Source organism: Zingiber officinale, chromosome 8B, assembly GCF_018446385.1.
Source record: "Zingiber officinale cultivar Zhangliang chromosome 8B, Zo_v1.1, whole genome shotgun sequence".
In the NCBI taxonomy this organism is placed as follows: domain Eukaryota; kingdom Viridiplantae; phylum Streptophyta; class Magnoliopsida; order Zingiberales; family Zingiberaceae; genus Zingiber; species Zingiber officinale.
In genome coordinates this window covers 28,629,221-28,643,454 of record NC_056001.1, presented here as the reverse complement: position 1 = coordinate 28,643,454, position 14,234 = coordinate 28,629,221, and the positions used below count along the sequence as shown (strand labels likewise).

Genomic DNA, 14,234 nt, shown 5'->3' with positions numbered 1-14,234 from the left:
TTGTCAAAATCTCGAGCAAAATCAACTTGAATCAGGGAACCAGAACCAATTCACGCTGCTTCTTCAGAAGAAGACTGAAAAAGAAAACACCAGAGGACTTGTAAAAAAGACAGGAAAGTGTTTCACAGATTAGATATATTACTAGGATTAAATGAGATTATTATTTTTTGAGATTTTCCTGATAGCTATCCACTGCATTTCAATCTCTGAAACTTGATAGTTGATACACAACTTAGAAAACTAAGAAAAGAAAAGACAGTTCAAGACAGAGATCTGTAATGCTGTAATCCAAAATAAATCTACTGAAACTTGATTGTTTATCCATCACTGAATTAGCAGTCGAAGCTTAATGGAGACAGTTGATGTTTCCATACTGTCAAAACTGGTTTCTTTATGATGTTTGAAACAACACATAATTTAGCTTTGAACTCGATCACATGCCTCTCAGAAACCATTTGACTTCGCCTCTTTGTCCATCAACACCACCCCATCCTTCCTGGCTACGATCACGGACGCCGCCAATCCGAGGAACATTCCGTGCTCGACCACGCAGGTGATCCTCAGGAGGTCATCGCTGATGGCCTGTAGATCTCCGTGGATTCCATCCTCGAAGAACAGGTCCACGATGTAGTTCTTGTTATCCGTCACAAATGGCTCAATTTCGGATTCTTTTTCGGTAAAGGCGCTAGCTTTGGCGTTGATTGAAGCCGTACGGAGCTTGAGGTTGAAGCCGGGCGTGCCGTCGAAGAGGTTCTGTAGTCGGCGGAGAGTGAGGGCCCAGCCGAAGGGGATGACCTCCACGGGGATGGCGAGGCCGCTGCCTTCGAGGCGCGAAATGAGCTTGGAGTCGTCGACGATGACGACGAAGCGGCGGCTGGCGCCCTCCACCATCTTCTCCCGGAGGAGGGAGCCACCGCGGCCCTTCACAAGGTTGAGCGCCGGGTCGACCTCGTCCACGCCGTCGATGGACAGGTCGACCACCGGGTGCGCGGCAAGATCGGTGAGGGGGATGCCGGCGGTCGCAGCGCGGGCGGCGGCCCATTCGGAAGTGGGGATGCCGACGATGTCACGGAGGTCGCCGCCGCGCAAGAGGTCGCCGATGCGGTCGAGGGCGTGGGCGGCGGTGGAGCCGGTGCTGAGGCCAAGGACCATGCCGGACCGCACCAGCTCCACGGCGCGTAGGGCGGCGATGCGCTTCAGGTCATCCTGGGACTGGCCGGCAGCCGCCATAGCTTCTTCCGTCAGCGAGCGAGAGGGTTGGAGGAGGAATGGCGATCCCATCGCCGGATCGGAAGATCGCTCGAGAGGTTTGATTATATTGGAGGGGTAGATTGAAATTTGGTAAATCTATAAGATTATTTTTGTCTCAAAGGGTAAATAACGAAGGATAATATTGTCTTAATGTTTTGGTTAACCAGTGAATCAAAGAAAACCCCAGTTTTATGGGGTTTTCTGATTCCGAACTATATACCCAACTTGCTGATGTGTCAGACATGTAGCATAACTTAGGAATCATCAATTACCAAAATCAAACAAGGTTTTAGTGGATAACCTTGGATGGATAACCAAGGTTATCAAAGATAACCCCGAACCAAACATGCCCTAAGTGCATTCCCACTGTACAACCACCTTAAACATATCAAGCACATATTTAGTTGATACATCATAGGGTAATTTTGCATGCAATCCCTATTGACAAACAAATCTTTGCATACAGTCCTCATCCATGAAAATCTTTGTTTTCACTCCCCAGTCAAATATCTTTACCTAATTGCCATGATATTTTTAGATACAAAAAGTCTAAAAATAAGTATAAATCCTCTCAAATTGAGTATATTAACTTAGAATCTAGTATATTTTCTATCAAATTGAGTACGATTCTTTTTTCACCTCAAAATATACTCGATTTTAGTTTAATGTGATAGGAATTATACTCATTTTTAGACTATTTGTACCGAAAAATATGAGAGTTAATTTCGATAGAAAATATACTCGATCTTAGTATAGAGTACTAAATTATAGTGTAAAGTGCTGAATTTAACATGAATTATACTTATTTTTAGACTTTTTATACCTAAAAAATCAGAGGGACAATTTTGATAGAAAATATATTCGATTTTTAATATAAAGTACTGACTTTAAGAAGAATTATACTCATTTTTGGACCTTTTGTACTCAATTTTAGAATTTTTGTACCTAAAAAATTTGAGGGGCAATTTAGGTATCAATATTTGCATGAGGGAGTTGAAACAAGTAATACTTTATATGCAGGGAGTGGAAATAAAATTTTTTAAATATAGAAATTACATATAAAATTAACATTATGATTAGAAATTTTTCTCTAATTTACTGATACATTACATATTAAGTGAGCCATTTATGTTTCAAGGAAGTACATACATATCCTTTAGTCAACAAATGACTTCCAAGTAACTGTACAGTATCATCAAGACATTATTTAAAGTGAAGACTTAGACTTCACTAGAGAAAGTGGATTTAGCTCTTAAATTACAACGGAATTAATAAAGAAATTAAATTTCGGTCACTAAATCTTCCCTCTCCTTAATCGATGGGGATCTCTTAGATATTCTCTCTTCCCATTCTATTTCTCTCATCTGCATAAAGGAGGCCACACCTTGCAACGTTCAGAGCCTTGACATTTCAAAGCAGTTGAACCAAACCTAAACTGTTTGAATCATGAACACATAATAACTTTTATATTATTAGCATCACAGTTTGATTGATGGTGTGTTGTGTACTCCTAAGTTCATGGGTCATCTGAGTTCTTCATCCGCTAAAGTGCAACTGATAAGAGAGGAGAATCAAAAATTCACTATAACAAAAATTTGTTATATGACTTTTTGTAATGAGTCATCATAGATGCATAGTTAAGACACTAATAATAATAATTTTTACGACATGATCAATTAAATGAGCTACGAATAATACCATACTTATATAAATAACGATGTAAAAAAAAAATTACACATTGATAGAAATAAATAGTGCACTTTTTTGGGCATTGTTAAAAATATTACATAATTTAAATATTAAAATTTTAACAACGCGCAGTAATATTATTATCTACAGCGCATCCATTTATACGGGGTGTTAATATTATTATGTTTATATAAATAACAATGTACAATTAAAAGTATACTATTAAAATTAAATATTAACAGCAACAAGCACACTGTTAAAATTAAATTTTAACAGTTTATAGTCTTAAAAATTTAGGGATGGTTAAATATCCATATATCGCATATGTGACTCCTGCATCGAATCCCTCTATGCTGAACACCTCTCCCTCTTCGCCTCCGCGAAATCCCTCTTCGAACATCTCCGCGAACCTCTCCACCAAACCCTTCTCCGCCGAACCTCTACGTCTAACCTCCCTTTTTCTCTCTGCCGAACCCCCAAACCTCCCTTTAACTTTCTTCTCTGTGGGAACCCTCAAGGGTGTTCTGGGACCTTCAACCACACGCAATTGTTGTTTGGTCTATTTGAAACCTAAATTTGTAGTTTATGTTGCTTGAATGTCCGTTTAGATTCTAAAATTTATTGCGTTATAATGTATATCAGTGCAGGAAGCAAAAATATCTTTATCTCTGGATGATGGAGTCCCCTGGAGGACTTTCTGTGTAGTTCTTAGTTAATATAAGTAAACATTCTCCACACTGTCATACGGGATCAATTGAGTTTTTTCATGAATTTTTGTGCAATTGTTTTGTTTGTAAAGTGCACACAATGAAGGAGCTAAAGCTTACTGGCAATCATCTAAAACGATCACGCCAATTTGACATTTTCCTCAACTTGTGAAAGAAATTATTATGCAGATTAGACTACACACATGGGAATTTCAGTGTGGATGATTAGACTACACTTGAAACATACGACAGAACAATATATATATATTGAATTATATGTTTCAAGCTCTATATCTGAAATTGACCATGAGTTTCTTCTTACACTTCCTGTTGATTGCAACTAAGTGATGGTTGAAAAATAAAATTTCATCTATGAATCAATAATGGATTTGCATTACTGAATTTCATGATTTTTAAATTTTTATTGGCTTCTTTATCACTAGTGCCATAATCCTTTGAGATTGCATACTTAGGTGGAACGAATGGGGTGGGGTTGAGCGAGTTAAAAAGGTATTCTTTTAGCTAGGAATTGGGGAAAAAGGGGAAAAAGAAGGTCGTACCATTTTCTGCTCATTTCATTATGTTTTTAGTTTGATGAAGAAACATAGGGTGGTGTTGGGACTAAAAAAAATTTATATATTTCTATAATACTATGATATTATCTACTTTGGGTCTAAATCTCATGATTTTATTTTTTTGAGCTCTATCTAAAAGATATCATACCATTGCAAATATCTTTTATCTTTTAAACTTTGATCTTTTCCATGTTTTACTAATATGGGACTTTAATTGTATTCTCAATAATACTTCCCTTAAATGAAAGACTACCATTACTCTCATTGTCTAAGTCTTCCCTCAAGTATCTGGTCACTTTTGACATGTTCTAGATCTCCCTCCAAACATCTGGTCACTGTTGACCTGTTTCAGGCCTCCCCGCAAGAATTCCGTCACTTTTGACCTTCTCTAAGTCTCCTCTCAATTTCATTTAAGGCCACCCTACATGACATCCAGTATGGATTATGGATCTGATACCATTTGTTATGTCCAAAAGAATTCACATATCTCTACAATGGTATGATATTGTCCACTTTAGGCCTAAATCCTCATGATTTTATTTTTGATCGCTCTACCCAAAAGGTTTCATACCAATGGAGATATCTTCATCATTTTTAAACCTATGATTTTTTTCATGTTTTTCCAATATATGACTTTGATTGTATTTCCAACAATAAATTTGTTGTGTCCAAAAGAATTCATATATCACTACAATTATATGATATTGTCTATTTTGATCCTAATCCGTGAGGTTTTATTTTTAGGCTATACTCAAAAGGTCCCATACCAATAAAAATATCTTTATCCTTTTTAAATCTATGATTTTTTTCACATTTTTTTAACATGGGACTTTGATTGTATTTTCAATAATCCTCCTCTCAAATAAAGGACCACCATTATTCTTATGGTCCTGATCTTCCCGGAAGTAGTCGATCGCTCTTAACCTACTCCAGGCCTCCCCGTAAACATTCGATCACTCTTGACCTGCTTTGAGTTTCCCCACAAGCATCTGATCACTCTTGACCCACTCTGAGGCTCTCCGCAGGTTGACCTACTCCGGGCCTCCCTGCAAGCATCCGATCACTTTTGACTTACTTCGGGCCTCCTCTCAACTTCGTTCAAGGCTACCTCACATGGTATTAGGTTTGGATCATGACTCTGATATCATTTGTTAGAACTAAAAGAATGCATATATCTTCATAATGGTATAATATTGTCCACTTTGGGTCTTAATCCTTATGATTTTATTTTTAAGCTTTATCCAAAAGATCTCATACTAATAGAGATATCTTTTAAATTTATGATTTTTTTCCATAGATTTCTAATGTGAGACTTTAATTGTATTTCCAATAGGTGAAAACACAAGGAAGCTCTTACCTAATGCAATGTTATTAGCCATGAATAATTTTTCTATTTTTTCATCACTGCCCTCTCTCCTTCTCCTGTCTTACCAAGATAAATGAAAACTAGGCCCCCACGGGCGGGATCAACCGGTTATGACATGGTATTCTTGCAACATGGGTCGGGAGGTCGAAGGTCTGCGGCAGCAATTGCGATAACATCAATATCTGTCCGTGCTAAACACCTTCGACCGCCATGTCATCGCCGGGCCCGTATTCACCGTGATTTACTCCCTCTCATACTCGTGGGGCAGGGGTGAGGGGGCCGCTGGGCGGCGGGACCCGCCTTTTGCAACAAGATAAATGAAAACTATTTCCAACCCTTTCCTCTTCCTCAAAGTAATCACAATGTAAGAGTAATATATAGTGATTTATTTTATAAGAATTGGTTCCCCAAAACATTACAATATGAATAATTTAGATAGCTTTGTTTTAATTAGCCTAAATAATTCAATTAATAATTACTTTCTAATGCACTTCATAGGAAGTCCATAAAAAAAAAAAGTAATTCTACCATTTGGTCTAGTCCTGGGAATAATATGGACTTTTTTCTAGAGTAATTGATCTTCCAATTGAGAAGATATGTATGCAAAACATAATGGCCATTTTTTTTTATAAATTCATTTGTATTTAAAACATCCTCGAATCATTTTAATTAGTCTTCTTATTTATTTCACTTTCTTTGTTATTTTTTAGGGCGGAACTATTATCTTTTAAATGCATTACTTCATTTCTCTAAGTGCTCAATTTTTTATAATGTTCTTACTTGCTTCCTACCAAATGATTTTGTTACATTTGGATTGTGTAAGCCTCCAATTATTTCTATTAGTAGTTATGTCGTGTTGCTTGTTGTAAGTTCCTCTTAGTGCAATCCTAACATCGAAGAAGTGCGCTATTCAATATCAAAAGCTATTAGGATAAAGAGATATAATGTCAATTTACCTCGGTGTTTGATGAATGTAAGCATAGGGAGGGTAGAAAATCATATGCACCAACAAACCTTTTCATTTCAATGTAAGAGTATATTCAATTTTAGTTATTTTTAATGTTCTATTAGCTTTGGATATAAAAGACTTATCATTAGTGTTTTATTTGTAAAATTGACTCAGATATTTATTAGATGAATAAAAATTATGTATTTACATTTTGATTGTATTTTAAATTTTTATTTTCATTTCTATTTTAAGTGATGAATGAATTGTGATGATGTCAAAATTTTAAATTTAGATATATATATTTTAAATAAATATTAATGATAATTGTATGAGGTTAACATCCTACCCTAACTATGGTATGCGCACTATGTGCGCCGTGAGTGCTCTTAATTACCGAACGGGGTGTGTGCAATGAATGCTCTTAACCGCAGCATGCAATGTACGCTATCGACATCTTATGACTTTCAACAATTCACATTGTGCAACTTGCAGTTGCGTGCTGTGAATAAAATAATTGCATGTTGTAAAAAGTCAACTTTGTCGTGTTGTATTAAATAACATGGTGTAGGTAAATTTTTCTAAGATGCTTCTTTTGTCATTAATTGGATGTGATATTAAAATTTTATCATGTGTTTAGTGGAAAAATATTTTCTCTTTCTCAAGACCAATACGGACTGACCGATTTCATCTTGTTAAATTATATATATTTATTTATTTATAACTTTTAGAAAAATTTAATTTTTTTTTCCTTTTCTATTTAGGGTTTAGGGTTTCTTAACTTAACTATATAAGGTTTTATACTATGCATTTCTATGATTCTTTTTTTATTTAATAATATAGCTAGCTTTTTCCTCTTCTTAATATTTACATGGTATAGAGTAAGGTTCTCCTTCTCTGATCTAATTTTTCTACCACCTCCTGTTACTGTTATCGCCTCCTCATGCTATTGTCGATTTTGAGACATCTTTTTCTACAAATTTTGGTGCTAACGTCCTTTTCTGTCAATTCGGCGCCAACGTCCTTTTCTACTTATTTCGACGTCAACGCCTTGTGTTGTCGATTTTGACATTGACATCCTTTTCTATCGATTTTAGCACTAATATCATATGTTGTTGATTTCTGTGCCAACATCCTTCTCTACCTTAGGTTCTTCATGTGACCATAGGCTATCCTGACAACAGTTTTTGCGGATCATACAAATGCATATCCGTATAGTTTGGTTATTTTAAGCATTATTTGTTCTGCCACCATACTTGGACGTATAGATTCTTCATGGAAGTCTGATCCATATATTTTGGAGTAGTTTCAAAAGTTCCTTACTTCATAGTCCTTTGTCATATCAACTTCCTCTCATATAGGTTTGTCATCGTCTGATATTTCAGGTATACTTTCATCCCTTTAGATTTTGGACTCTGACGTCTCTCATCATATGTTATCTAATTTATCATTTATTGTTTCTTTTTCTTCCAATTCATCTATTTATATTGTGAATGTTGATGGTACTCATATGTCATTAATAGATGTTGGTTCAATTGTTACATCTTGTTTATCTCTTGCTGATATTTATTATATTTCGAGTCTTATTTTAAATCTTATTTTTATTAGTCAATTATGTGGGCTTGGATATCTAGCATCTTTTTTTTATCCAATTGTTATATTCAGGACCCACTATCTCAGACGTTAATTGGGACCGATCGTAGGCAAAGTGGATTCTATGTGTTTGGATCAACTCAAAGTATTAGAAATTATAGCTTCAAATGTGGATTTATCATCTTTTCGTCTGAGTCATTCATCTTCTGATTTTTATTTGCGTTACTTTCATTTAGGTCATATTTTAGCACCTCGTTTGCAATTTTTAGCTTCTACAAGAGTTTAGGACTTTTAAAAAGTTTTGATATTTCTAATTGTAGTGATTGTAAACTAGCTAAATTTTCTGCCTTACCATTTTTCTAAAAGTCTTTCCTTTTTTCTATTTTATTTGATCTTATCCATTCTGATGTGTGGGAATCTTCTCACAAAAGAGGGGTCAAGGTATTATATTTTATTTATTGATGATTATACTCGTTACTCTTGGGTCAATCTTATGAAATACAGGTTTGATTATCTTATAATTTTTAATAACTTTAGAGCTCTTGTGAAAATTCAACATTCTAGTGTCATAAAGTGTTTTCATTATGATTTAGGGGGTGAATACACTTCGAATCATTTTTTACATTGACTTGCTTCTGATGATAATATTCATCAAATTTTGTATACAGATACTCCTAAACATAATGGTGTGGCTGAACGAATATATAGGCATTTTGTTGAAACAATCCATTTATTTTTATTGTCTGCTAGTGTTTCAAGTGTCTTTTAGGGGGAAGCAATTCTTACCGCTACTTACATGATTAATAGAATTCCAACCTCACACAATTCAAGCTTGTCACCTTTTGAAAAACTATATGGGCATACTCCTGTCTATTTCTCTTTGCGTATTTTTGGTTGTGTTTGCTTTGTCCTTCGTTCACATGTCGATCACAATAAGTTAGCCTTTCGGTTTGCTCTTTGTGTCTTTTTGGATTATGGTATTAGTCAAAAAGGATATCATCACTTTGATCCCGTTAGTCAAAAAATATATGTCTCTTGTCATGTAATGTTTCTTGAGCATATTCCATTCTTTTCTATTCCATCTAGTTCGCATAATATGACAAAGTTAGATTTGTTCTGAATTAATCCTTTCAATACTGACACTGAGGAAGCTTCCCCCATAGCTTCTACTGGTAGCTCAAATAAATCTGATACTTTGTTTCCCAAGATATCCGCTCCATATGCTCCTCTTTCTGCCTCTATTCAATCATCTTCTGAGGTTATGGATGATCCTTCTCTCCACAATTGTCAGCCCACACATGTTCATAAGTCTACTAAACTACCAGACTTTACTTACTCTTGTTATTCTTGTTCTTTTGCTTCATTTGTTGCATTTGTTCCTATAGAGAAGTTGTTTGTAACCCACTTTGGTAGAATACTATGGTTGAGGAACTAACTACTCTACATCAGACTCATACATGAGATTTTATATTGTCATCATCAGGAAAACACACTATTGGTTCTCATTGGATATATAAGATCAAAACTAAATCTAATGGATCTATTGAACAATACTAATCTTGTCTTGTTACTTCTGAGGAAACATGGATTATGATGAAATATTTGCTCCTATTGCAAAAATGACGACTGTTCGTACGTTGATTGTTGTTGCTTCTGTTTGTTGATGGAGAATATTTTAGATGGATATCAAGAATGCATTTCTAAATTGTGATCTTCATGAAGAGATTTATATAATACATCCTCCTAGTATTTCACACCTAGTGAAGTTTGTAGGCTTTGTAAAGTGCTTTATGGTCTCAAATAAGCACCTTGTACTTGGTTTAAGAAGTTCTATAGAGTGTTTACTTCGCTTGGTTTTTATCCTAGTAAACATGATTCAACATTATTTGTTAGATGGATGAGTGCAGGCCATATTATTTTATCATTATATGTTGATGACATGATTATTATTAGTGATGATTCTAATGAAATTACTTCCTTGAAATCTGAGTTGGCTCGTTGTTTTGCTATAAAAGACTTGGGCATACTATGCTACTTTCTGGTCATTGAGGTCACCTATTATTCAAAAGATTATCTTTTATCCCAGTCAAAGTATATATCTGATCTATTTGAGTATACACGTCTTATTGATAATGGAGTCGTTGATACTCCTATTGAGACTAATGCTCGATATTCTATATTTGATGACTCACCATTGTCGGATCCTAGTTTATACTGAACTATTTTTGGAAGTTTGATTTATCTCACCGTGACTTATCCAGGATTTGAGTATGTTGTTCATGTAGTTAGTCAATTTATTGCTGGACCAACTACAATTCATTTGGTTGCTATTCTTCGTATTCTCAGGTATCTTCAGGGCACTTAATTTCAAATCCTTTTATTTTCTTCTACTTTATATCTGGAGCTACGTGCATACTCTGATACTGATTGAGTTGGTGATTTTATGGATCACAAATCTACCATTGGATTTACATTTTTCTTGATAATTCTCTCATTTCTTGGAAGAGTAAAAAATAAAATGTTATTTCTAGATCTTCTATAGAAACTGAGTATCGTGTCATGACCTCAATTACTTGTGAGATAGTTTTGTTGCGTTGGTTTTTTTTGCAAATATAAATATCTCTCTTCATCAACCTACTCTGTTATATTGTGATAATCAGAGTGTTATTCAAATTGCGCGCAATTCAGTTTTCATGAGTGAACAAAATATATTGAAATTGACTTTCACATTACTCTTCATCATCTTCAGATTGGTACCATCACATTACTTTTTGTTCCTTCAAATCTACAGATTATTGAAATGTTTACCAAAGCACATTCAGCTTCACGCTTTTATTTTTTTGTCTGACAAACTCTCAATACTTCTACTTGTAACATCGTAAGTTTGAGCGGGGATGTTAGATTATATATATTTATTTGTTTATAAATTTTAGAATAATTTAGTCTTTTTCCCTTTTCTATTTAGCGTTTAGGGTTTCTTAACTTAGCTATATAAGGCTTTATATTATACATTTTAATGATTCTTTTTGGATTCAATAATATGGTAAAATTTTCCTTTTCTGAACGCTTTCTTTGTAATGAATCATGAACGCATAATAATTTTCATATTATCAGTATCACAGCTTGATTCATTGTGTGTTTACTCCTAGGTGTTGGAACCTTGACGTCACTAGAGGGGGTGAATAGCGTCTCACCTAAATCGTCACTTCCTACACTTGTTAGTACACAGCGGAAAACAAAATACAAACTAACAAGAAAAAAACTAAACCCTATGAACAATAAAGAAAGACAATAAACCAAAAATAAATCGTAACACAAGGTTTTTACGTGGTTCGGAGATTAGGGCTCCTACTCCACGGCTGTCCGTAAGGTGGACGATCCCAATCCGTCGGTGGATGACTCCCTGAAAACCTTTGGCTAGCTCAAACCTCCTTCTCAATGGAAAAACCTCACCACAACCATGATCCAAACACTCTTAAATCACAAGAAGAGATTGGAGGCTTTGGAAGATTACTAATAAGGATTAACCACCTATATTTCGTCAACCATGTCCAAGCACCCCGAGTTCTATTAAATAGAGCTCGAGAGAAAAACACTAAGCTATTTTCCCGCTACCAGTCGACTGGTCCTTTAAGTGAAGCCGACCGTTACCCAACGGTCAGCTACCAGTCGACTGCTACAGTGTACCAGTCGACTGCTACAGTAACCAGTCGACTACTACAGTGTCACAACAGTACTACTGTAGTGCCACTACAGTACTGCTACAGTATCGCTGCAGTAAATCCTAAAACACATAGGATTTTACCCTGAATACAATCACTCAGCACTCGTCCTCGTCTGACCAACCTAAACCTAGCCTTCTAGCCTCCTTTATTAGCCTCGCGTCCCTCGGATGTCTCCCTATCCATCATGTCTTGCCTTCTGGAGCTTCCTTCAGCCTTGTCTATATTGTCGGGTCTTCCTTTGCCAAGAGGCTCCTCACCTCCGGGACTTCATGAATTGTCAAGTCACACTTGGGCTTACGTTGTCAAGACTACATGCTTGGACTTACACCGCCAAGACTTATCCTTGGACTTTCCTCCTTTGCCAAGATCACACTTGGACTTTCCTTGTTGTACTTGTATTCTGCACACTCACAATACATATCAAATACAACAATAAACTTAACTTAAACCTTTTCCCAAACAACAAAACCTAGGACATCTAGATTGCTCTAACACTAAGCTCATGGGTCGTTCAAGTTCTTTATCCGTTGAAGTGCAAGCATTAAGGGAGGAGAATAAAGAATTAAGAGCTTGGGTCATGATAATAAAGCAATCAATGGAAGATCAGATCAAGGCGATAGTAAACCAGTCGATGCAAAATTTCATGTCTCGTTTTATGCTGTCTCATTCATTAGCTCATGCTTCCATTTTCCTAATTTTTCATGTTCGCATGGTAACCTAGAGCTATTGATCAGTAGAATATATATGTTGTGGATAACTATTTATATTTTTAGATAAATATTTGTATTTTGAAATTGATAATTTGGATGTCATTATTAATATTAAATTAATTGGTATTGATTTTCTCATGGGGTAGATACATAAATTTATGATCCACTATTTTTATTTTTATAGGTTCATTATTTTATATGTCTATCCTGGAGATTTTTTATTCTATAAATCATTTTTCTTTTTTGCAAGGGTATGTTGGATTGTGAGACAATTTATTAGAATGTATAGATTCATGTATACATGATATTAGATTTGTATTCGGATATGACATGCTTCTAGTACTTGATAATTGTATGCTCTATTGTGGACTTATAATATATATATTTTTTACTTATTAAAAAATAATAAATATTGTAAAAGATTATTCATTTGCCCTCAATGTTTCCATCAATTCATCCCTAGGCTAACACGAAGACGATAAATCATAGAGGGCTATTAGCCATTAGTACAGTAGTCAAGATATAGGGAAGACATGCTCGATTAAATAAGATATCAAATTTCGAATCTCAATAATGATGAATATTATAAACGGTAATTTACCAAAAGGAGCACTTAATTTTTTGAATTGATCAAAAGTTGTATCACACTTTGGTAATTACCTAAAGGTGCACTAACATATCTAATTTTCCTATTTTACCTCTCCTGACAATTATGTTTGCATGCAACCTCTTTCTCCCTCTCTCTCAACTCGTGGAAAACAACCCATTCTCTTTTTTTTCTTCTTTATTTTTTATTTTTTTCTCAACCTTGTTGTAGGATATTAGGTACATGTTGGACCTGATATCTCTTCATATCAAGCTTAATGTAGGTCTGATATCTCCCCATATCAGGTCCAACAGAAAAAAAGGAAAAAAAAAAGATATTTAGTTTTTTCAAAACCTCTGATCTATCACTAGGAATGTAAAAAATCATAATAAAGAGCATATTTAGACTTCTTGCAATTTTAGAAATTCATAGGACCTGAAATAGTTGCAATCTGAGGTCTTAAGGTCAATCAGTGAGTTTCGGTCGAAACCTAGAAACCTCATACTGCAACCATTTCAGGTCCTATGGATTTTTAAAATTCCAAGAAGTCTAAATATACTCTCCATTATTATTTTCGACATTCCTAGTGATGATCAGAGGTTTTGAAAAAAATTAAATCTTTTTTTTTTTCTTATTTTTTTCGGTTGGATATGATATTCCCCATATCAAATCTACATTGGATCTAATATGAAGAGATTTCAAGTCCAACGTGAGTCTGATCTTCTATAACAAAGTTGAGAAAAAGAAAATACAAAAACGAAGAAAAAAAAAGAGAATTGGTTGTTTTCCACGATTGGAGAGTGAGGGAGAAAGAGGTTGCATGCAAACATAAGTGTCAGGAGGGATAAAATAGGAAGATTAGATATGTTAGTATATCCTTTGGTAATTAGTGTGATACATCTTTTGATTAATTTAAAAAGTTAGATGCTCGTTTTGGTAAATTGCTGCATTATAAAACTTGATTTTAAGTGTGCTTAAACTATACTCCAGTTTTTATCAATAGCTAATCAAAGAATAACGTCATCTCTAACTCCAAAATTAATCACTCGTCAAAAATTTAACAAGTCGAGGCCGATCATCAAAAAC

General features: G+C 34.9%; 1 protein-coding gene across 1 annotated transcript; it reads right to left on the bottom strand.

Moving 5' to 3' along the window:
• Positions 1–284: 284 nt before the first annotated feature.
• Positions 285–1,281, bottom strand: LOC122013627 (probable ribose-5-phosphate isomerase 2). The gene has a single exon (XM_042569877.1). It carries the CDS (start codon positions 1,279–1,281, stop codon positions 445–447), a length of 837 nt encoding a protein of 278 aa, XP_042425811.1. The 3' UTR covers positions 285–444.
• Positions 1,282–14,234: the final 12,953 nt, after the last annotated feature.

What these genes read in the sequence shown, in the direction of transcription:
- LOC122013627 (XM_042569877.1), bottom strand. Translation starts at nt 1,281, where the DNA reads ATGGGATCGCCATTCCTCCTCCAACCCTCTCGCTCGCTGACGGAAGAA.